Below are 26,242 nucleotides of genomic sequence, written 5' to 3'. Positions count from 1 at the left end.
GCCTCCTATCTACCGCACAAAAAAAGTTTTTTTTCAAAATGTGTACCGAACAGGGTTTTTTAAAGCTACTGGTGAAGTTTTGCACGATTTTTTCATGCCGTCCTTATCCCCCGCACAAAAAAAAGGTTTGCCTGTAATGCAGTTTAAGACATTTGGAATCAAACTTTTATTTTGAAAACCTCGATTTTTTATGTTTTTTTTCAAAAAAAAACCCAAATTTTAACGTTTGTAACAACAGTAAATGAAGTCCGATTGAGCTAATATTTTGAATTAGGGTATATTATTGTGCAAATCAACATTTCGTAGCTAGTTCCGAATGAAAAATCGAGACAACCATTTTTATTGGCAGCCAAAACCATACTTTTCGTACTCCGAAAAAAAAATAAGTCCCAGAATGCCGATTTTTAACAAAAATGTTTTTTTTTCGAGATGACATTAGATCCCGACGTTTCATGCGATTCCAAGACATTTGACACCAAAAAAAATTTCGAAAACCCCGATTTCCTTTAATCCCTCCTTGGGTGATTTTCCGATTTTCAAAAAACTCAAACTTTGACCGCTTTGCGTCACTCTCCCGATTGAGCTGATATTCTGCATAAGGTGTTTTTTTCGAGGTGGTGAACATTTTTTATGGGGTAACTTTTTGCTTTTTGAAATTCGAGATGACATTCAACCCAAGTTCAAACTGGAATATTTGAGGAAAGTAACAGACGCAGCAGTGAGCCGGTGTCAAAATATTCCTACGATCAGTAAGCATCAAACTATGGTTGCCGAAGGTCAATCTCTCTCTCTCTCTCTCTCTCTCTCTCTCTCTTTCTCTCTTTCTCTCTTTCTCTCTTTCTCTCTTTCTCTCTTTCTCTCTTTCTCTTTTTCTCTCTTTCTCTTTTTCTCTCTTTCTCACTCTTACTTTCCTCCTGTGACTAGTTAAAAAGTGCGCGGCAACAGAAAGTCCACTTGTGGAATTAACACATTCCAGTGATTGGGCACCTCAGGAGTCTTCATACAAAATGCCTTATATTCCAGAAACTACAAAAGATAGAAAATTTACGTCTTCGACAAAAGATCTGAAACTTTGTCTATGGTTTGTCTATACTATATCGCTATCTTTACTATAAACAAAATAAGGATTAGTTGTTACTTTTTCAAAGAAAACATAAAGAAGTTGTTGTTAGAAAACTTTTTCCTTGTGAAAGTGCCCATCTTCCAATGTATGGACGACTTGTTTGAAATTGTAAGGGCTTTTCATATATTTTTTTGAGAAATTTTAAAAAATACGTTTTTGAAAAAAAATAGTTTTAATTTTTAAATTAGCTTTTTTTTCAGCTAAATTTAAAAAAATGGTAATTTTTCATAAAAATTTGAACAAATTCCTACATTTCATCCATTGACCAGAATTTCGTAGGTATCATAGTTTTTGAGTTATAATTGTTTGTAGAAAATCAAGAAATTTTTTTTGGCCCATCAAAAAGTAGTCTAATTTTTTTTTTGAATATTTCAGGTGTAAACAGTTGCTTCAATGATCCATGTCTTTACACCCACAACGTTTCACTGCTACCTGAGATGGTACTGCCAACTCTTAAGACGAGTTGGCATGAAATTAGTCAATATGATCTGATATTTTGAAATTGAGTTAAGATTCCTATGTTGCATATCACGCCTTGATTGTATTCAGAGTGGCAAATCCCGAGAACACGGATGTAACCCAGTCCAAGTCGGAAGAACTTTTTTTTCTGTATTATAATTCTGTCTTATAATGGCTTGGATCCAAATCCCCCATAACGGAATGTGTGAAACTCAGTCATGATAGCCACTCGATATTTCTGGCATGTTAATCTAGAATCTGAATCTAGAACATGGGATACTGAAACTCAGATCCAGGATTTAGAAACTTTAGTTCATAATCTCAGTCTTGAACATAATTGTTGGACTGGACTGTTGTATCTGTTTCTGATGCGGTAAACTTATATAATTTGAGAATTTAGTAAATTTAAAAATACTGCTCCTATGTTCTCTTCTGCCCAATTCGCTCAATATATCCAGAGGAAAACTCTCTCCTGCGAGCGAAAAGTGTGTATCGAGCGAGAAGCAATTTCGAAAGGAATCCATTGTATATGAGACCCCACAACATCAATATTTTCTGAATAGTCTCGACTAGCAGCCGTTAAATATCGATCTCTGGTCATTTTAAAATTTAAAATGAAGACCTCCGTTTAGCTAAAAAAAAACAGGTAATCAACAGGAAATGACCATGAGGCACCACAACATGGAAACCGGCTCGACCAGCAGATGTCGAGCAATAATCGCTGAGGCCATTTCTGAATTCAAATTGAGAACTTTCGGTTTGGCCAGAAGCCAAAAGGGAATGGCGTTGGGATCCCACAATATCGACAGTTTTAAAACCGTATTGACCAGCAGAAGTTGAACACAAAAAGTATTCTCAGAGGTAAATTTGCTGTCCAAAATGCTGACTTCTGGTTATATATATCTCTAAGATATGAAATAAAATCAACCTACGCTTCCCGAATCCTTATATGGCCATCAAAGATATATTTTCCTATGAATCTTTCGGATCATCCCAAATGCCTCACGTCGTATTTATATTTGTGGATCGAAAAATTTTAGGCAAATTGTGTCCGGGACACGGCCATTTTGTTGACGTAGGATTACGAAATTATTGAAATCAATTCGCTATCTCATCACTTCGGATATTTTTTTGAAAATAACTCCTTGGTAGAAAGTTTTGGTGACCCTGAAAAAATTTCGTGGATTTGTTGAGCCATCTTAACATTGTTGATTCATCATTAATACGATGAGCATAACAAAAAGCAATGATGCAAAAATACACAAGCACTCTCTACCAGACGACATGAAAACCGTTACGTTGTATCATTTCATCGAATTCCACCAAGTTGGATTTGCAGTTGTGAGCAAAATTCTACCGTGATTTGATGCAAATCCTTCGTACGTTCTGACCGCCAAGCGAGAAACGATGTTTAGTATCTGAATTCTGCGCTGTGTTCGTTCGGCGATCTCTTGTTTATGAATTTGGTACACACCGTACCAAGAGAGAATACGTGTTTGTTATGAACGCGTGCTGATGAAAATTAAACTCGAGTGCAGCTCAGCGTATATTTTCTGAAGACTGTCGGGCGGAATTGCAATATTTTCTCTCTCCGCAGTGTCCGTTCACATGTTCAATGTATGGGGAAATTGGAATATTTTTCTTTTTTAACAATATTAACCATTTACAGACTATGAAATTGGAATGTATGGCATATCAATCAAGGCACAGAGAAATTCCGAGCGCAACTAACTTCCGGCTGTTTGATAATAGACGGCAGTAAGGGCTGGTCGATTTCGACATACCCGAAACGTCATGAGCTAAGCTAAGACAAATGATAAAGAAGCCGATTTGACTCATCAATGATTTTGTTTTAGCGTCATTTACTTTTGGTTGTGTGAAAAATGTCGCTTAACTTCACTCATAAGGTTCTGTACAACATCTGGCTTCAGCTTCTTCTGTACTGAAACCCACTTCTTCTTCATATCTTCCTCAGATTTGTCCTCCTTGGTATGCTTCTGTAGTGCCTGCTTCATAATAGCCCAGTATTTCCTTTCATTAGTTCCGGTGGCTTAGGAGGGCCCCCCTAGCTTCGTACCACTCCAGGACATCCTTTGAATAGTAGCACGAAGCTAGATCCGACCAGAAGATCGTAGGGCTTCGTGTTGCTTCAAAAGAGGATGCAGACGCTTCTGTAGACACACTTGAGACACACTAGATCTGTCCGTTTACAGGCCCGGTAATCACGAACGACGCACTCCGTTTGCCAAATGATCAAATCGCTTGCCAAATCATATATTTCTTGGCAAAGTTTCTGCTTCCTTACTTTCTCAGGAACATCAAACTTGTTCAAACTTGGGCGATGAAGAACAGTAGCTGCGGAAGCTGCCGGAAGTCCGCCTTGACGTAAGTCTCATTATCCATGATGAGACAATGAGTCTTTATCAGCATCTGGGTGTGCAGTTTCCGGGCCCGTGACTTTTTGCCGTATTTTGCCGTTCGTCACGATTTGGAGCCCTCTGCACTTTGTTCGTTTGCAGTCCCTTCCGGTACTTGGCTCTCTGAACGAAAGATTCAACTTTTTGGCCACATCCCTAACTTGATCCTATTCACCAATAGAACATCCATTCTGACCGCATGCCCTCTGTTCGATGTCCAGAGTTTCATAGTAACGTTTAATCGACTCACCGTTAACTGCACAATTCCGAGTTGTTTTCCGATGACCCGAAAGGAGCGTTGAGAATTTTACAAGTGCTTGCGCAGAATCAATCCGCGACGTTGCTTTTCGGGTAACGTCATTTTTGTCCAATTTTCGAGAAACTGACAGCGATGAAAATACAGTGTAAACAATGCACTCTAAACTACTTGTACCCAAATTTTCAAACGAAAATACAAAGTTTTTTCCGTGATGCAATTCGATTTGAAACACCCTTTATTATCTTTAATTAACAGAAACGTCAACAAATTAGCCTCAAAACAACTCTGGACTCTGATCCGATGAATACCTGGCACAAAAAACTGGTTTCATCAGTTACACTGTTTCGGTAGAAGTTTCAAAAAGTACAAGCAAATCAATCAAAATTTGAATTCAACTTCATTCAAATCATCACTGATGCTAAAAACCTCAGTTCATATCAGAAATTCGACTACAAATCGTCTGTTAATAATGATATTTTGGAAACATCACTTCAGAGACGATCAATAGATGTCGTAGGGTATGCTGTTTTGAAAAGTCCATTTCACTCTAGAACGAATCATGTCCGATTGCAGGCACCAATTGTATCCCTCTTGATGGCACCATATCATTCGCTTTCGACGAAAACTAACGAGCCAAACCATTTGAATTACCAGTCCGGTATATTACTCCCAGGAGAGAATTTATCACAGTTTACGGTTATAGACACCCAGACTATCGTTACAATCTTCACCATCCAACAATCCTAGCGACTGTCGGTTGCTGGCTTCATCCCAGAACTTCTCAGTTCCAAATGCCTAGTTAAGAATTCACCGTTAAGGGGGACATTGTTTCTGTCCGAAACAGCCATAAAGCAATTTTCGATCAACCTCCGTTCTACATTTTAATGAATCTCCTGTCTGAACACGGTGCAGTCTCCCACACATTTGTATATTAATATTTTATTAAATGTAATTTATTCTGGTTGATCCGATAAGAAGAAGTCGTTAGTCTATTACCGGAGGAGGCGCTTGGAAGAGCAGAGGGAGACCATGAATTATGATTTTGCTTAGTTTCAGACCGGAGTAGACGACGGTCCCAATTCGACCGTTCCTGCGGGGCTATATCTACCAACTGCCCCCCGGTAACAGTGGTAACACAACGGTGGCAGTAAATCGAATTTAATTTTTTGGGTTGGTTCCAGATGAGGCAAGCAAAAATTTAACGGCCAGGGCAGCAAACAAAATCCGGCCATAAAAAAATATTTGACAGCATCAGCATCAGTGCTCGCGTTTTGCCGGATTTGTTGTGCAGCCTCCAACGAGAGAGAGAGAGAAAGGTGGGTCTGCAGTGCTTGATTGCCTGGTGCGTTTGGCCTTTGTTTGCTCAGCTAATGCAGCCAGGGAGGATTCCCAGAGACCGTCCAGACAAATTGTCTTGGGCGGAAAGCGCCCCGGAAAAACGATGGCAAGTTGGGGTGGGGGGCGTACTTGGGTTTCGCTTTTCTGGCTTACGCTTTGTATATTAGGCAAGAACATCGGGGATTTCTTGCGTGTAATAAAAATACAACTGTAAACGTTGGTAACGGGGAACATTGTCCTTCTGGTGATTCATCAAAATGTTTAATGTAATGCTGTTTGGGCAGTATTTGCATTTTGGCAATGAAAACCACTAAACTATTTAATAGTGTCAGATATAATGCCAATTTGGTGTTAGTGTTTTTTTTTATTTTATACTGTACACTCTGTCCAACTTCTATAAGACCCGGTGTTGATCTTGCTGCTTTGTGTCATTGTAAACAAACAGTGCTTCTGTTTATATTCTAGTATGTAGGTATTAGTGACTACCATAGAGCGCTTGCAGCGTGCATATGTATTAGTGATCTGTTGGGCAGGCAAAAGGATTTGCATAGGATTTATATGGATTGACAAGATAGAGCTTTATTTAAATAATTATTTTAGCGAAATAGTTATAGAAATTACGCGCTACACTATATTAATAACATGCGAATTTATGTCTCTTTACATAAAAAAAATACTTTTAGCGTTAAAGCCATATACACGGAGAAAAATAGAAATTTCTGTAATGGCTATGATCCATTTTAATGGAAGCAGATTGATTATTCAAAAAGAAACAATGCAAATTGCACATTGCGATTGTATAGCCGGATTAGGAGAAGTGTGCTCCCATTTAGGCTTTGTGCTCTTTGTCCTGAAATGCTTAATCGGTGGTTAGTTTCGCCAAAAAAGCAGATGATTATGTTGAAATTAAAAAACACATTCAGCCAGAAAGATCAACCAACCCTCTGATATGATTTCCGGGTACTTGAATGCTCTGCGGAGAAGTGAAATATGGTTATAAGAAAATTGATCAGAAACGAAGAAAATCCATCAATTGACTAATTCATGGAAAATACAAGGAAGCATTCGAACGTGAGCTCGAGCTTCTGTGTCTCGAATCTAGGTCCGAACATGCTGATAATCCTTTCCTGTTATTTTTTCAATTCAAATCTAGTAGGAAAGTCGCTCAAAGAACATCGCAAAATAGGTGCTAGTAAGTTAAGCAATATGTGTCACACAAAAGCTCTTTTTCGGTAAATAGCTTGCCTAACTGTTTCACAAAGTTCATGTTAGCTATATGAAATATTTCGCGCTTAAAGAAAGATCGCAACTATATTTAAATCATCTACAAGAACGTCGATTGATAATGAATCCGCTTCTGCTGCATATGTAAACGAATGTAAACAAATGATGTTTGCCCAACAGATGCTCTGCATGTATGTGTAACAAGAGCAAGATACAGTGCATGATTTTCATCATCAGAGAAATTGCTCGTTGGCGAATCCTCAAAGATACGGTAAGAAGTAGAGAGCTATACGTAAATCGAAGCTCTCTGACCGGGATAAAAAGAATAAAATTTTGCTATATACCATAACGAAAAGTTCTTCAATGTATAGGTTATCTTCACTGACGAAAAAAATGTCAATTTGGATGGTCCTAATGGTTTCAACGAGTACTGGCGTGATTTACGGAAGAAGGAACAGTATTTTTCAACCAGGAATTTTGGTGGTGACTCGTGCATGGTTTGGGCGGGATTCTGTGCAACCGGAAAGCTCAAGATAGCTTTCACATCATTCAAGGATTACATACATGTTCTGGAATCCTCTCCCCTACCGTTTTTGCGTGGATATCGCCACAAAAAAATCACATTCCAGCAAAACAATGCTACTATTCATACCAGCACGGAAACTGAGCAATGGATTAAGGAACAAAAACTTAATTTTTTGGACTGTCCGCTCTCCAGACTCCAGAAAATCTTAGGGTCTACACTGAGGGAATACGGTACACCACGATTGAAGAGCTCAAGGTCGTAGTTTCGGAAACATGGAAAAATATCGAGAAATCCGTTTAGCAGAATTTGATAAATAGTATTCCAACACGAATTTTCCAGGTTATTAGCCGATATGGCAAGGTTACCAATTATTGACATGTAAATCAGCCGATCGTTTTGAATTTTATATTGATAATACTTTTTTGAATTTTGAAATGGTCTTATAGAAACTTGACAGCTGAAACTATCATATTTAAGCACAATAAATAAACAAACAACTCTTTTGAACGAAATTGACATTAAATATACTTTATTCTAAGCATTCAACAATGTATGAATGTATCTTGTTGAAAATATAACTGTTTGTGTTGCGACGAAATAGAATCAGTATTAGACGAAGCTATTTTCATACGAACAAATAACACAAAAAACAACAACTGAATGCGTAAATATACTGGATCAATATCATCCCTTCTGAGTTTCACCTTATAAATATATTATTTTTTCCTTCTGAAGCTTTAAATAGCAGACAAGTCCCATGCGTTTTTGCCTGTCGGTTCAAGGTCACTCAACGGTACCTTTTCTTTTCCCTTCTCTGTTCCCACAGCTACCGAAATCCGATGCCAGGAGAAATCGAAAGGTGGTCTGTGCTACGAGGTTATCCTTGCGGAACCCGCCGCCAACGTGTCTCTACCGAAACTGCCACCTACCTCAGTTAAGCCTGTGTCTGCCGAGGAGATCGAAGAGAAGCTGAAGGCTGCCGAGGAGAGACGCCTATCGCTGGAGGCCAAAAAGATGGCGGATTGGTCCGCCAAGATGGCTAAGATTGAGGAAGCCAGCCGCAAGAAGGACGAATTGGACAAAGAATTCAAAACGAACGCGAAGGTGGTCCTAGAATCGAAGATGGAACAGTACGAAGAAAAGCGGGAAGCACAAATCACTGAAATTAAAGAAAAGTTGAAGGTAAGTCGTTACAAGCAGCCTGCGTGTTGTCCAAGCAGATTTAATATGTATCCAATCGCCCCCCACAGATGCACACTGCGGAAATCGAAAAGACACGGCACAGCCTGGAACACACAAAGTCTGAGGAGCTCAAGATGCAGCTCGAGGATAAACTGCGAACCGCTGCCACGCTGCGTGACGATAAAATTAAGAAAATTCTGGACCGATTGAAGGAACATGTAAGTACGATAAGGTTATCACCAAGCCACCACCTCTGTAATTCCTAAATCAATACACTGATTGTGGTCACGAAAAAACTATTTCGGCGTTCATGGCAACGTTAGGTGTATTTTTATTTCTGTCGGAGAGCCATTGCGTTTTATTTTTGGCCGGCATTTATTGGCTCGTTTTGCCGCTCTCGTGATAGCATTACCTGGGACAAATTTATGTTTGGGCAGTGATACTCACAGTGTTATGAGTAGGATTTTATGAGTTCTATTATTTTATTTGTCTAATTTTGTACATAGCAAAAATTCTGATGATTTTCTTTTTGTTTTCTTTCCCTTTTCCTTTTTTCTTTTCATGTCGACTTCATCACGCAAAACCACACGTATCTCGTATCACACTGCAACAACGAATCATCTGCGAAACAAACAATTCATGACACGCACAAACATCACCATCATCATCATTCATCATGCTGTCGGTGACGACACGACTGAACATCCCGGATCTGTGTATGGTCGCGCCAAACATTATTACATTTTCATATATCACCATCATCGCCATCGGTCACCCACAAAACGACCATTGCAACAAATATACATTCTTGTTTACCCAAATTGTCAATGCGTGTTCCACCATATCAAATCGGCATCATTCTCGCGGTCCAAATCGATTCTATCGATCTGAACGTCGTTCGCTCGCGCCACGTCCCGCTCATCAATCATACGGGGCTTAATTAATTACTGAAACGACGAATATTGTTATATCAACAATCAAATCGTGTTGTGTATCATCATTTCGACATTAACATCACTGGATCCATAACACACGCACATCACCATCATTATCATCAGAACACCGATAAACTGAACGAAGTGCGAGCCACCGTGGATATGCTCGAATCGCAGAAAACCGAAGAGAAGACCCGTATTATCGAGAACAAACTGTCCACTGCAGAGCAGAACCGCGAGAAGGAAATCCAGAAGAAACTGGATAACATTCGTAAACACGTAGGTTTCCAACTGTTTTAGTTTTTGTTTGAGTTTTCTTTATAGCTAATCTGATTTCTATAAAATTTTGATTCCCGGCGTCTGATTTTTTATTGTGAAAAAGAGTGCTTTTGATATGCGAGTTTCTTGAGATAAACTTTTCAGGGTTTGATATGAGTCCCATTGGGAATATAATTTAAAACCAGGCTAGAAAAAATACTTCGAGCCCTTTTATATAAATCGAATCGAGAAGTCGATACAATCACTATCTATATCACAGCGAGCAAAATTTCATATTTTGTAAATCGAGATAATTTCTTACCGAACTCGAAATCCATGTGTTGCTAATCGCATATATTTAATAGTTTCTGGAACTTTTATCAAAGGAAAATATCAGGGACGTAAACCAAAACTAAATAATTTTCTGAAGATATCCAGCAAGCAAACAAAACAACTCAAAATATTTTGACAGTTGCACTGATAGTTATCACTCCGCCGATGCTATCGACTTGCTCGGTATCTATAATAGCAAAATAGGGCTAACGAGCAAAGTTCTTATCGATTTCTATAAAAGGGCCCCTCATTTAGATATTTCATCAGCATCTCGATGTACACAAATATCAGTTAAAACAACTTTTTTTTCATTTTTATTAGCTTTGATTTCATAGCGTTTATAATATTACCATTAAGCTTTTTAATACGGAAACATATGATTCAATAGCTTTAACCCCTACATCGAACTAATGGCCTAATGACAATATCCTGATGATAAAGCTAATGCCTGGTTTTGTCAAACCTCCTTCGGGAACTCCTATTCTTTATTTAATTCCTGTACGGTTCTACTGCCATTTTATTAAATTACATGAGAGCAACCTAAATTTTGACTGATTTGGTTGTTATTTCAAGTTAAATTTATATTACTTTCGAAAACGAAGGAAGATTACCTAGTATTACCTGTTTCTTACCTGTACACCCAAACTAGTGTTGGCAGAAAACATTTCATCTTTGGCAGAAACGATGCCATTTAGTGTGCTGGAGAGTCAAATGCGCAAATAATGAGCTGTTTCAAAAGCTTAAAAATGGTTCGTATGTATGCGTGCAAACATCTTTTTCTGTTTTCTTTTCTCATTTCATTTGGGATTGTGCCAAAAAAAAGTCCATACGACGTCAATGAGGATCGAGCCAAGGCCGGCTGGAATGCAAAGCTATTTTACACGACCACGCTATCCACATGGCTAATGATGCTAGCAGCAAATACGTGATAATATTGCACCTGATTATAAAATGAAGTTGGGAAGTGTTTTATAAGAGTAAAAAAGGAGCGCATGAAGGAGAACAATATCTATCTCGGTCTGGGCCGTGTATGCGGAGAACTTATTTGTCTTTTGTTTCGCTCGCTCGTATTAATCTTATATTGCTGTACCATGTATATTATACAAATGCTTACCAGTATTTGTGAGTCATGACATTTTCTGTTATGTAATGTCTCATTTAATGTCATAAATCGGGATGACAAAACATGAGCTAAAAATAAACTTTGGGTGTATGTGAATTCAGACAGTTTGGAGCCCATGTTAGTCATCTTTTTGACAAATAGTTCCAAAGTAGGTCATCTAGCTGAAATCGTCTGTTTAGAATAAATGAATTACCGTAACTCCACCATATTATGCGCAGTTCAGACCTTTCAAAGTTCAAACCTTTCTGTAGCCCAAATATATGCACCATTTCATAAAACAGTTAATGTGGTCTTGAAACTACAGGTCGGACTCGATTACCTTTCAACGTTAAGTTGTAATTTAAGTGGCTATTACGTGTACAATGGGGAAAAATTAGAGATTAGGGTTAGAGAGCTTCAATTTAATTGATAGAAACAATCTATTTTAATATAAATTTTAAGGATAAAATTAATAATAGTACATTAAAATTATTAACTTTTAAGTTCTCCACTTCCAAAATGTTATTAAAATCCACTAATTTAGATGTTCCACTACTATAATCTGTACTAAATTTTCTCATTTTTCAAATGAAAGCAACAGAATCGACTTCCGTAGCGTACTTTGTAATGTAGAGACATTTTGAGGCAACAGCGTCCGAAGCAAAAAAAAAGATCTATAACTCTGTCATTGGTGAAATTCGAACATATGCGTAGAAGGATTTTTTTCATCAAATATGATCGTCTATCACTTCCTGAGAGAATCTGGATAAATTTATTTTTTCATGTGAGAAAGGTGTTTTCTGACTTTAATGGGATGAATAAAAAATCAAATACCTTTTTATATTCAAAAAACGAGAAACATATGCAAAAAAAAACGAATAAAAAATTTTTTGTTTTGACTCGATTATATACAGTGAAAAGAAAACGGAAACTGTATATAATCGAGTCCGCGCTGTATAGCATTAGTAGTTGAAAATGAAAACCGTAAACAGTGCTTCATAAAAATATTTTTGAAAACATATGATGTGCGTCTAATTCTGCGCACTTAAATTGTAACATTCCTAACTCTGCGCAGCCATGCAATGTAAATTTATCTGTCAAAAGGTTATTTTACTTATTTATAGGCAAACAAGTTTCACGTGACATCCAGTCTGAGTCGTTTTTAATCACTGACCAACAATCGGGAGCGCTATTTGCAATTCCGCAGGAAAGCGCTTTTTATGCGGGAATAATACAAAAAGCGGTGCCAATGCACCAAAAGCACTAACTGGAAACAGCACTGCGTAGCATATCTTCTCCCAGTTGGCATTTGGAGTATGGACGCATTTTTCGCTAGCTGGTGCCAAAATTACTTTCTTTGTTGTTTGATTTGTCCATGTTGAACACACGGGTAGAATCTTCTAAGACGTCACTTATATCTGCTTGTCGGACATAATCATCTGCCTCTTGGAACCACTTTCGGATTTTATGCTCTGTAACACTATTTAGAAAGCGCACTTGGAATTCTTCGCTTGATGTCGGGATGACGTCATTGGAAACCACTTGTATCCAGGAACACCCCTCTTAACCCTTCTTCGCATAATGGTGGAAATTTCCATTATTACATTGAATGACCACAATTATATAAAAGAACAAGTTCACTTTAAGTTGATCGTGTCTGGACTGTGATTTGTTCCACCAATAAAGAAAAAATCATGCAAAAAAGGTTTAAATGGCCTTTTCCTTGTAACGGTTCCCAGAAAATATGCCACGCATGTCTTCAAACGTTTCTTGTCAATCGGAAACCCGGCTCTGGATGCCTCGATTGCCCACTGAACGATGCTTTCTTCCTCTTCCTTCCAAAAACTGAATGTTTTCCAAGGCGTGTCACGTTACCATTCAATTTCAGTTGCGCACGGTGCTTTCCGTGATTCCTTGATATTTTGCTGCGCGGCATTCAGAAATACCTTTTCTTGTCATCTTCATGGTCAGGTCCAGTTGCTGGCGGGAATAATGCATATTTTTCTTATTTCATATTTCATTCTTGTTTTATTCTGCGCAGAGTAAGGAACATAAACAAAACATTCAGAGCTTAAATTCTGCGCATCATGAATCCTCTTTTTGAGTCACATTTAGATGAAAAACACTTAAAACATACTGATTCCGGATAAATTTCGGATCTGCAATACTTTTTTTTTTGGTAAATTGGGGAGAAGAAAGAATTTGTTGTATCTTATACTGCCCATGTTTGTATAGGAGACGTAAACGACAAAATGAACAAAATCGACTTTTTCGTTGTTTCGCATTGTACAAAACGTTTGCTCAACAAGCAAAGAAACATTTTGTGTTCGAAAACATTTGAGCAATTTTGAAAAAACTTTTCAGAAAAATCACGGTTTTTCCGCATAACAGACGTAGTTCCATACAGCTTTTATACATCGTTCGAAAATCAACAATTGTCAGTATTATGTGCTATAAGCTAAATCTACATTTGAATCACATTCTTTGCAGAGTTCAAACATGCCTGTCACGATAGTGCTTTATTACTTAATGTTTCCTAATAGATGAATATAAGAAACCATTGAAACACTGCACTGCGATGAACAAAGAGAAGCAATTGTGTTTTTAATGTCATAATTACCTAAAATGAAACAACCAGATCAGTAGTAAAGTTAAAATGATATTGGTTCTTAGCATTATAACTCCTCGGATTCAGCATTGAATTATTCCACATACTCAGCATTTTCTCATACCGTTGGTGTAAGTCACTCCACCATCTTTATGCGATTGATCGTGATATCGGTAAATCATGTTGCTAAAATTACCAACATTGCAGATTGCCTTAACAAATTCAATGAATTGTAAAAACACGAACCTGCTGTTCTTATCATATTCCAGAGTATTCTTCAGGAAAAAAGTACTATCATAGACTCGCAACAAATTAAGAGCACATTTTCCAGACATCTATATTTCTTCCAAAGCTTTTCGATTTTATCCGACAACAACTGAAACTACCAACGGAGACGTTTTGACTATTATCGGAATTGTAAATATTAACGCTACAAACAGAACAACCTGGTGATTACGTCTAGCTATGCGGACAAATGTTCATTGAAACAATTGATTGTCCGAATAAATAGACGCAAGCGTTATCCAAATGGAAAAAAAAATGTTATAATCCGCCAAATCACCTATGCCCTCTTTTTGCCGATAATATCCTTCAGCTGGACAGATCATTTCATCGGAAATTTGCATGGTTATGCTTGTAGGCCAAAAAACAACAAAAATGCGTTTTCCCAACACTAATGGTGTTGTCGATTACGTCTCCTATGCAATCATGGGCAGTATAGCGAATTAGTTTTTGAACCTGAGGTTAGTTTCAACCAGACTCTGTAAAAAAACGTTTTCGGGTTCACGAATGAGGCGTTTTGTTGGGGTGCGTTACATAGTCTGAGTTGTTTATATTCGCGATGGAAAATATATGGTGTCGACTCAATCTAATCTATTTTTTAATGCATTTAGCTTGAAAAAAACATCTTGCAATTTTTTCCCCATGCTGCCAAACATTTCTCTTATAAAAGGAACAAACGTTTTCGTGACTCGTGCTATGTTTATTTACCTTTTTTGACCAAATTAGAATTGAAATAAATGTTGTAATTTGGGTAATTCGTATTTTTTAGTTGAAATTTCAGAATCTACCAAAAGTTGTGCAGTTGTGCTTATGATTTCAAACGCTAGCATTAATTGACGAAAAAATGTAGTTCATTCATTTTATTCAATTCGATTGTTTTTGACCTTCATAACAATACTTTCTCTACGTAGGGGATTATTATAAGAAATGTAACACTTTTTTCCCCTTCTGAATATTGGATCTCTTTTGACAACTCGATTGGATTCTTTTTGACAAACAATTTGTTTCCATCCGCATGACCCAGGTGTCAACGTCTGGTGGCAACAATCATCCTTGGGAGGAAAATTACTCTCTACCAGATTGGCAGGGCCGAAGGCAGTTTCAAATAGTTAAAATTTTAGTGAAAATTTCTACTTCGTGTTATTTGATTACTCAACACATGTAGTCGCGACAGTCGTGACAACTATTTACCTATACTTTTCTTGTTGACATAGAACTACGACTTTCATTAAGGGTGCCAAATCAAAATATTACATAGAATACATATTCGATACGAAAAAGTGAATTTTCATTCAGAATTTTAAAGCACGATTATTCCACCTGAAAATCCATAGCCGTTTTCACCACTCAGTGGAGGCACACGAAGCTTAATGCCGTTAACGCGTATATACTAGGATTGGGTGATCTCGGATCGATTTTTCGAAGATAGATCTTTTCCATTCCGATTTCCAATTTTTTTGATCGATCTTTTTGACTTGATCGATCTCAGAAAAGCTTTTTGTAGATCTGTTTTACAGTATACATCGATGACCATCCGACAAATTTTATAAACATAATGTAAACATTTGAATTGCTTCTTCTACGATTTAATTCTGTACCAATGCTGACCGAGACAGAACTAGCGGCAGCAACTGAGGGGATTTATTGTCACCAGTGGATCGAGTCATAGGATTAATGAACTAGATGTTGACATCAATTCCAGACGAAAGGTTATTCTTAAGAACTGACGCCAAAATCAAGAATCAGCTTCATCTAAATGACAAACGTATGGCACGACTGGCTTTTATGGAAACGTTGTCAGCTGAGTTATGAACGGTTATCAATTGTTGAATTTACAGTAATGTTTAAGTAATGCTTGATAAAACGACTCCATGACGTCACAAAATGAATGCCCTATAAAATGTTTTTTTAAGGAGTTTATTTTTTTGTGGCCTTCACGCTGAGGAACAAAACAAAATACTTTTGATATTTGAATAGAAATATGGAATTTGCATTTCATGTCTAAAGAAAACACGACACTCCTATAGAATAAGCAGATAAATTGGAAAAAAATCTTTTGTTTTTCTAAGACCGATTCGGCAAAGATTGGTTCTTCGGTACCGATTTTATCAGTGGATCGATCCCTACGCCGTTTGGAGAATCGATTCGACAAGATTGATCTTTTTATAAAGATCGCCCAATCCTAGTATATACCCTACAAAATTAGAATCCGAATTGGATTCCGATTCCAATAATACGACAATAAAAGCAGCAAGATTTTTATTTTCATAGCTTTTATTTTTGTATTTTTCAAAACAATACTCACAACTTGACTGTTTAGTATAGTTGTATTGGTTAACCCGAATGCAATACACTGCGTTTTACAACTATAGAACCACTCATTTTTTCTGAGTTTCCAGAGATATGCAAGAAGTCGGTTGAATCAAAGTATATAGTGTAGGATATAATAACTATCTTCATTTAAAAGACTGGCCATTTGAACTTTATTGTTGTGTCCAGGCGCGAAACAATCAAAAAACTAAAATTCCAGTGTTTCATAACTATAGAACCAGATGGGAAAAATCTCACTCCTTTACAAAGTTAACGTCAATTTCACATAAATTACAATAAGTTTCTAATTCTTAGGTCATCTTTAGTTCTCAAAAAGTTCAAATAACCCATTCGGTGTGGTTTCGACCAAGCTGCGCCATGTTGTAGTGTGTATCTCGTTCTACGCAGAGTTCTACGCATACTGACCGTTCAAGTTCTTCAAATCACTCGTACTGCTTGTAAGCTGCATCTACTATACGTACGATCACTCCTCATATGTTCTTGATAGGGTTTTGATCTGGTAAACAAGTAGACCAGTCCAGAATCTGAAGCCCCTATTCATTGAACCATGCCTTGAATTTGTCATTTTCAGTGATGACGGATTTGCTTTTAATATTTTTCTCTCTATAACTCAATTTTTTACGGTGAATTATCGGGTGATAACAAAGACAAAAGAACAATCTAACTTTTCAACTGTATTAATACAGGCAAACCTGTTTTTGTGCGGAGGATAGAGACCGCAACCGGTTTGTTGAAACTTTGCAGCCAAAACCTTCTAAACTGATGGGAGTTCAACAAGTTTTTCTAGTGGACCGTTTCCAACCAATGATTTTTTTGACGTAGAACTACGTCTTTCAGGAAGGGTGCCAAATCAAAAAACAGGTCACGTTTTTATGAAATAAAGTTAATGTTAATAACTATTTTTACTGTGAACGAATTCTCATGATTTGCATACCGATCGAATCGGAAATTCTCTAAGATTTGTTTGTTATGCTATACATTTCAATTCGCTAATCTCTAAACGGTTTAAATTCATGAAAACTGGAAGAACTTCCTTTTTTACCATACATTTGTTCTGCCGATTTGTGCGGTGATCCTACCCGTATTTCGAATGCTTATAACTCGAACATTTCTTAACAGATCGGAAAGATGTTTGCATCAATTAATAGGAAATATTTCTAGGCGTCTATCACAATTAATAAAATATTATTTTTCATGAGATGAACAGCTGAATAACTGTAAAATGTCAAGCGTTGTTTAAACACGTGGGTATTTTTTGGTGTTGAGTACTTTTGTACTCGCTTGCCGTTGTGCAAACCGGAATATATTTCCCCAAAACGTACTTTTAAACTGAGAAGCCTAGCAAAATCGTCATTTCAGATACTGGAAGTGAATGAACTTTCGCGGTTCGAGAACTACGTAAACATGAGATGTGCAATATTTTCAGAAGGAAATGTAAAATACAGTGATCGTTTGACAATTCTTCCGTTTACATATTTTTGTAGTCCTAGGCATCATATCAAACGTAAAATGACGTTCATCAAATTTATTTGTAACGAAGAACATGATTTATTACAAAAATTTTGATGCATTCCAAAATAATATTCGAAATGGTCACTTGTTTGCATAATATAATTGCGTAGTTCTACGTCGAAAATATGCGGTCGTGTCCCAGATACGGTTCCCGGAATAAATCGCCACAGAAAACGACTGCAACAGAAACCACCGCTTATAAAATGTGTAGTAGGCTATAAATATTGTGGCGCGGTATTGTATTTCAAAACAAGAATTAACCGGGCAAACGTATCGCCCCAGGCAAACGTAACGCCCCGGGCAGACGTATACCGTCCGACGCTCGCTAGAGCTCGGTCGGACATTGCTAAAGGATCGTATCCTATGTTTCAAACTAACCGGGCAATCAGTGGATCCCAGGTTTGCGTGCGAGACACCGCCGCTTCCGACGGCGGGTCGGCGGTGGACTCGGATTGCGTCATCTTGGCGGCATGGGCCGCCTCGATTCCTTATCCTCGCCAAATGGGGACTTCGTCCCCATTACATTGTCCTCAGAATAAATTTCGAAAAACGAGAACAAGAGAATAAATTTATAATAGAAATGTGAGGCACATGATGTTTTTCCCGCGCCAAATATTTCTAGCCTACTACACTTTTTCTAAGCGGTTGTTTCTGTTGCAGTTGTTTACTGTGGCGATTTATTCCGGTCACCCCCAGATACAACCCCTTATAATTTTTTACTTAACTTGGCTATATTTCCTATCATCGTGCGATGGATTTTTTTCAAAATATAGATTTTTGACGAAATGGCGACATTTTTTGTAAAAAAAAAATGCGTTTTGCCTCAAAAATCGTGACAAAAACATTCACCAAAATTTTATTTTTCAAAATATGAAAAAACATTCTACGTACGATGACAGAAAGCTCAGTGAAGAATCTGGGAAAAACTATTTCATCAAAATCTCCCACCACGTTTCAAAACTTAGTTTCGAGAAAAACGCGTTTTAAATTTTGGATCCGTGCTCCTTACGCGAAGACTTAGGTCTACTAATTGGCTTGCAACTTTGGAACGGAGCATCGGACAAACTTGGGACAAAAACTACGGTAAAGTAGACATCCCAGAGAACATTTTGGGCCAGAAATTTTTTAAAATTGTTTTTCAAATTTCCATAGCGTACTATCCCCTTAAACACTCTGGCTTGAGAAAGACCATTTGGAAAACTTCGCTGCGCTGTCATCTGGTCGTTAGCCGGATGATTGATAAATCGTGAATTACTTCTTGGTAATTTTAGTGAATTCGAGCAATGTTTCCGGTTTCAAAGTGGCGTCAAAGTTTAGCGTGTTCCAAGCCGGATGTGAAGAAGGTGAGCCTTATTCCCTTACGGTGGATTTAGACTAGGGATATGTTCATGTGAAGAAATATGATGAGATTTATAGAAATCGCATCAACCGTTTACACTAGCGTGAATTTATATAATGATTATTATATTCCTTTATACAATTTTAAGTTATGATAAATGTACAACCCGTTTACATATGCATATATTTATTCTGAATTGTGTATCTTTCTACCACTTGAATAATCAGCAGTGAAATACCATTTTGGATCAGTTAATTAATTTCGATTCTAATCAAATCTTTCTGCTCACTCTTATCGATCATGGCAATAAATTAACCATCGATGGCACGAGCAAATTAATATAAATTGATTTAAAAATGAACGTTGTTTACATCTGCTGACAGCAAACACATTCAATTGCCTATGAATACGAGTGCAAGAAAGAGAGAATGAGTCGTCTATCTCTTTTTCGGTGAATTTAGTCACCTGAAGTAGAACTCCGATCAACTTTAGTGATTTCTCACCAGTGAGATATTCACCAGCGTTTACATATGCTCACATTTACATAATTTATTCTAGTTATATATACCTCGAATAAGTGTATCATGTATATTCTCACCCGTTTACTTCTATTTTCACGTGAATAAATCCATCTATAACTATAGATCTCCCTAATGTAAACCCGCCATTATACACTTCACGGTGAAAACGATATGAAGTGACAACGTTACGTTGTCGACATCTTTATACAAAATTAGTTTTTAACAAGGCATACTAATCTCTTTCAGATTAGCCGGCCCGATTTGAATGAAAAGTTTTACTGGGCGTTATTTATTCAAGTTTTTTCTACACTAGCTTAACCTATTTTCTATAAACTTTTCTTAAGGTGGCCGTACACTGTTTGCCCGGAGGTCAAATATTTGTTATTTTTTGACAGATAACTTTTGTTTTGATATTTGTACAAACACTATTTTGTTTGCCACTCTTCAATTTTCAACAGTAGTAAACAATATCAAACACCGAACATGGAAAAAATCAACTGAAATATTCAAGGTAACCTAACCATGTACCGACAGGTTCGAAGAACAGTCTGAAAAAAATATTTTAGGCATCCAATAATTGAATATTTGCTTGTCGTGTTTTGTGTAGAATATATTTGATCAGTACACGTTGACCAAATTTTATCTGTCAAAAAGAGTCAAATATTTGGCTTCGGTCAAACAGTGTATGAGCACCCTTAGACTTATTTTGATCTTCAGATACAATTCTTGTAAGAGATTATTTTACCACATCAATAAAACAATATTTTCTATGCACAATGAAAACTAATTTGATACGGAAAAGTTATTTTCATTCATAATTTCTATTTGAAATGCGTTCATCCTGCCAGAAAACTAATTACTATTATCGACGCTTCACTAACTCGTGAAACGAAGTTCAATGACGCGGCGTTCGTTTCGTTTCCACCGTTAAGTGTATACGGGAATAGGACCCAGTAAAAAAGGTTGAGTACCACTGATCTAGAAGGTACTTATTCGAACTGATGAACTCTGCTATGGCATTGCCACTTGTTTTATCTACATGAGGAAGAACTTAGTGTTGGCTCTTTGTTTAGAATTCATTTTTGCATCGAAAAAAATCAAACATGCTGTCACTTACAGAGCAATAATGCAATTCATGATCGTCATTTGTAAAAGTTGACAGATCCAAACACTGCTAAAACAATTATACAGGGTACAAAACATCAAGTTACTTCGAATCATTTTTAATTAGAATTTGCTTTCGAAATTCTAGAATATCAGGGTAGTCCATTATATTGCCAACAATTTGTACATTTTCATTTATTGTTTCTATTGTATTATACACAAACGTTCACCAACACTGACTTGCCGGTTGAATTATTTTCTATGTCCTTGTGCAACTAATGAAACCATATATACATTTTCTGATTTCAGGAGCGACGCGCGGAAATTGTGCGCCAAAACAAGGCAGCTATCGCCAACCAAAAAACCGATGATAACATTACCGCATCATCAGGTTAAGGCATCTAACCATCTTACGAGCTTCCTTTTTATCCCCTCTCTCTATGAATTGCAACCGTGAAACAAAGATCCTCCAAACAACAACCTCCGATGGAATAAAGGAGAAAAATTCAATGTGGATCATATATATATATATATAGATAAAAAAACGCCCAAAACGAGCAAAATGCAAAGCCAAGTAGCATAAACAGCGTTCAATCACCGATTTGATGTAATGGCAAAATTCAACAACAATACAAATGTAATGATAATATCTGCTGCGGATTTCAAACTGCAAGCAATGCGCAATGCAAAAACGCTGCGACCAAATCAAACCTGTTTATTGATCAAACCATTTGAGGCCCCATTTGCAACCCAAAAAACAAGGATAGATAGATAGAGAAAACAAAACAATACTTCTTTGAATTGAGAAATTATGCTGAAATGAAATGAAACAAAAAATTAAATGCTACCTTTTCAAAAGGCTACTGTTACTGAAAGAGTTATACACAAACAAAATTCACACCAACACGCTAAAAAAACTGAACGAACAAAATCGGCACACACTCAATGTTTTTTTTTATTCACAACTATCCCAGAAGAAAACAATAATTACTTATAATACTCAAAATGGAACGGAATGCAGTCTTTGTTTACCTTGGATGGAAAATATCAAACAAATAAACGTTTCACAAAAAAAAAGAAGATAACACGAGCAGAGAAGAGAAGTAAATGAAATTTAATGTAAAACCATTGTAACTCCATATAACCTGGCAAATTCTTCTATATATTGAATTAATCGAAAATAAACATAAAATCTCTTGTTGCATTGCATAACCGATCGGTGGTCACCCCCCAAAACCCAACCCGTTCGCGTAATTGATCTAGAGCCTTGTGTTTAGTTTCGAGTCTTTGCTTTCTTTGTGGCGAGAGCCATCCAGTTTCCAGTTTCCTTGCAAAGTGCGACAGTATGTAATGTAAGAAAAAAAATGCATCCGCTAGAAGCCACAACAAAAAAAAGATGCGAAACAATAGGAACAATATAAGAAGCCGGTCGTCCAACAAAAAGAAAAACAAAACAAATTAACATCCGAACAAAAAAAAATTAAAACTGCCCAAACACAAATAAAAATTTAGATATAAACAATAGCGGAAAATGTGAACACTAGCTCGAAGCACGCACGGACATCGGAATAGAGGGGAGCTTTAAAACGAGGGGATATCGTTCAACCGGAAGTAAGGAATATTACATTTAGCGACATTTGGTTAATTTGATATTGGTTGCATTGGAATTCAGTAATTCAATAAAAACATCCAGCAGCTTGGAATATATCCAACCTTCTTCAAATTCTGACAAGAAAATAATAATTTTGCAATGGCAAACACAAACAAGTGGAAAATTTTAGATAGGACCGTGTATAGAATGTAATGAATTGAAACGCAGAAAACGATTATTGAGGGATTGAACGGGAATTGCGAGGTCGTTAGTTTCACAAAGAGAAATCGGCTAAAAGGAAGCAAGTTTGTGTTGATTTTAATTCTAGCTAACCCCTTAATGTAGGCGAAGTTTTGATTACTCTATTATAATTATAAACACTAACGAGGAAAAAAAAGCTTCCGCGTAGAAACATTTTACTTGCATTCATATTATATCGCCTGTGAGCAGTCTTTTTTATTATTGATTCTGAAACCAATTAGCGATTATTACATTTATACCATAAGCAAAGTAAACAGGTAAGATGGGGAACGTTCAGTGTTCCTTCTTAATCCGTTGGAAAAAGACACTAAAATTAATCTTGATTTTTTTTTGTATTAAGATTTTGCTGATCCCTTATAGAGCATTGTATGAAAATACTGCAAGATATTGAAGAATGAAAAAGAAAGCTAACGTAAACGAAAAAAAAAACTTATGAATGTGGTTTGGAATTGGATTGAGCCATACGAAAGCAGAATCGGTTCGACAAAAACCTTCAGTGCACGCTGTGAATTGGCCGAATGTGAGCGAAAAAAGATATTGTAGAAATTAGAATGCTAAATTTGTGAGTAAACATCCGCCTTGTGTAAAATATAATACCTTAACCGCTTTGTCAGTATTGAGTCAAAACGCTACATGAACATTAACCCCCAGAAATGAAGCCTTCATGTGTTAATTTTTATTATTTTTCTTCTTCTATTAATAACTGTTTTTCATTTCCTTTGCTTAGTTAGAACCCGCTTTGCAAAAAAAACAATAAAAAAACGATGAATGTTGACATCGCACAGCAAGCAAGCAGCAGAAAGTGGTCCCTAGTCCGGACAATAATAAGATTATTTCTTCGAAATCAACCCCAAATCCACAACAACGGAAGAATATATAATATATTCTTATATATATGGATATATGAATGAAACGTAACGCGTCGTAGTGCTTGCTAAGGAACAAAATTCCCAAACAACGGAAATATGTTCATAAAATAGCTCAAATAAAGTTATAAGAAGCGATATGCAAAAGAGGAGGGATCGTGATTAGGGTTATAAACTGAGCAGAGACTGGTTTACTGAAAAAGTGAAACACACAAAACGAACATTACAAGATTTGAGCGAGTGCTTCATGAATTGATAGTTTAGTCTTGCTTTTTTCCTAGGTTTGACTCCTGTCAAAAAAAAAACCAAGCAAACACTTGTCAACAAATCGTTGTAAGAAATTGAGGAAGATCCGCGTGGGTGAAAGTCTTTCTCCCCTTCTTATTATCCCTTGGTGAGAAAGGACAAAACGCCATATATCCACTTCATAAAAAGAAAAGAAAAACAAATCTTTTCGAAATGTAAGAACAAACGAAAAGTGTATCGAAACTTATCTATCAAAACGCATATACAATTATCATGATTAATATATAACTATATATATATATAGCACAAGCAAGCTTCTGTGATGGGTTTCATTCATATTTTTAAAAGACAACCGTGCAAGAGCAAGCAAGATCGGCGATGATAAACGATGCTTAAAATTAAAAAAAAGAGAATAAAGGTTCAACACCAAGCACAGAGACAGCTAGCAAATCAAGAACGGCAGCGTCGAGTTGAACATGAACAAGAACAGAATTCTTACATAAAACGAAGAACAAAAAAAATGCATAATGATAAAAAAAGTTCAGCTGAAACCTAATAAATACACAAACAAACACACACTCACACAATGGGGGAAAGTAAAATGAAAGCGAACAAGAACAATTTAGTGTACAATACAGAACAAACAAGTGGAATATCAAAACTAAAACTTGATTTCAAATAAAGACAAAAACCGACACAGAGTGTGTGTGGGGGTATTTTTTTCTACTTCGAAGCTTCGAAAAGGCATGTTATTTTCAGGAGCTTTTCCCGTCTATACAAAAATAAAGGCATGCGAAGAACTCAATGGCGCTATCTTGTGATTACTAGGAGAAAACGAGAAAAAAAGCGAAGCAAAGATACAAAGTTTTCGTAGTTTTCGTAGCTGAATTAGTAGGCGACCGATCGTGAGTTCAAAACTCAGGACTCACAATCGATCATCTACACTCTGTTCAACTTCTATAAGACCAGGTAAGGTAGGAAGGTCTTGTATTATAGAGACTTTAAACTTTTGCAGTTCATTCGTCTCTAGCCTTGAGAAAGGCCCTTTGAAAACTCTACTCTACTCTATTACTCTACTCGAGCGCTACCACCTCCGCCCTCTTGCCTTGAGAAAGGCACTCGATCCCTCGCCGTCCAACAACGATGTTGTCCAGTCGGTGTCCACACAAAGAATGACGGTTTGGACGAGAATGATGTAAAACCAGCTTCAATTTATAGTCTAGTGTATTGGTATTGGTAAATACCAAACACTGCATTTCATATGTGTACGATTTTTCAAACGCGTTTTTCTCGAAATTATGTTTTTTCAACTGGTGGTATATCTCAGAATCTACTTGACCGATTTGGCTGAAATTTTTTATCTGCATGTAAAAATGAATTATCTAAAGCATTACATAGCCATTTTTTATATCTATTTTTTTCATGTTCTAACTTTTCCCCGCTTATCCCGGTCAGAGAGCTTCGATTTATATGGAGCTCTATTCTTCCTTAAGGATTCGCCAAATAATATAGCACTACTTGATGGGATCGTCCAATCCGACATGTAGAGTAATTCCAAATGAAATCGACAAATGACAAAACATGAGTATTTTTGATTCGAATGAAAGTGTGTATTCCGTTTGGGTTAGAGGAAATATGAGTTTTCCACAGCAATTGGGAATTTATTGACTCAAGCGTAACTTTTGAAAAGGGCGTATCGATTTGAGTAAGAGAAATCTTTGATAATTTATATCTCAAAAACTATGAGTCGTACCGAAATAGAAGATCATCAGTCATCCGATTCCGGAGCTTACTGTGAGTATAACTTTGCTCGGTGCGATTTCGAAGCTATTAACTCGAGAGTGGTGGCATTGGATTTTTTTTATCCCATTTATTTATTTAAGGCTCATTAGCATTTTAGATGTTACAGAGCCGAATTTTAATCGTGTACATGTCACATGGTTATCATATCTATAATTAGCACATTACACAGTTGTCATTCGCCAGTATTCCTTCTATACCATTACATATGGTATATTCACACAGTAGCCATTTAGGCGTAAGAGACAGTTGATTGATCATTGTTGAGTTATTTATAGAACAGCAGCCCGATGTGTCTTGCAGAGCAGAGCAGTTGTATGGATGAATCGATCTTATTTCGACCGTGGATCGATCTCCAACGCTGATGATTGTTGCGTGGACGTAGCTATTCTGTAACAACACAAAGATGGTCACAATGAGGGCCCGGAGTTTTGAACTCACGATCGATCGCCTACTAAACGAACGTCGAAAGCCTTCTATATATATATATATATATATATATATATATATATATATATATATATATATATATACATATATATATATATATATATATATATATATATATATATATATATATATATATATATATATATATATATATATATATATTAATAAATGTTTT

General features: G+C 36.7%; 1 protein-coding gene across 3 annotated transcripts in view; it reads left to right on the top strand.

Annotated features, from left to right (window-relative positions):
• LOC129776096 (stathmin) overlaps nt 1-24,527 on the top strand; it is a 158,006-nt gene extending 133,479 nt beyond the window's left edge. For 2 of the 3 annotated variants that reach the window (XM_055781499.1, XM_055781498.1), the window contains exons 3-6: nt 8,173-8,528; nt 8,597-8,746; nt 9,587-9,742; nt 21,163-24,527. In XM_055781499.1, the coding sequence (XP_055637474.1) occupies nt 8,173-8,528; nt 8,597-8,746; nt 9,587-9,742; nt 21,163-21,249 (749 nt within the window). In that variant the 3' untranslated portion in view covers nt 21,250-24,527. The remainder of the gene's footprint in view (nt 1-8,172; nt 8,529-8,596; nt 8,747-9,586; nt 9,743-21,162) is intronic. The other variant, XM_055781500.1, reaches the window with a different exon arrangement.
• Nucleotides 24,528-26,242: the final 1,715 nt, after the last annotated feature.

This window comes from Toxorhynchites rutilus, chromosome 3 (assembly GCF_029784135.1).
Source record: "Toxorhynchites rutilus septentrionalis strain SRP chromosome 3, ASM2978413v1, whole genome shotgun sequence".
In the NCBI taxonomy this organism is placed as follows: Eukaryota; Metazoa; Arthropoda; class Insecta; order Diptera; family Culicidae; genus Toxorhynchites; species Toxorhynchites rutilus.
Note: the sequence above shows the minus strand (reverse complement) of the source record. Positions and strands in the feature narration are given on the sequence as shown.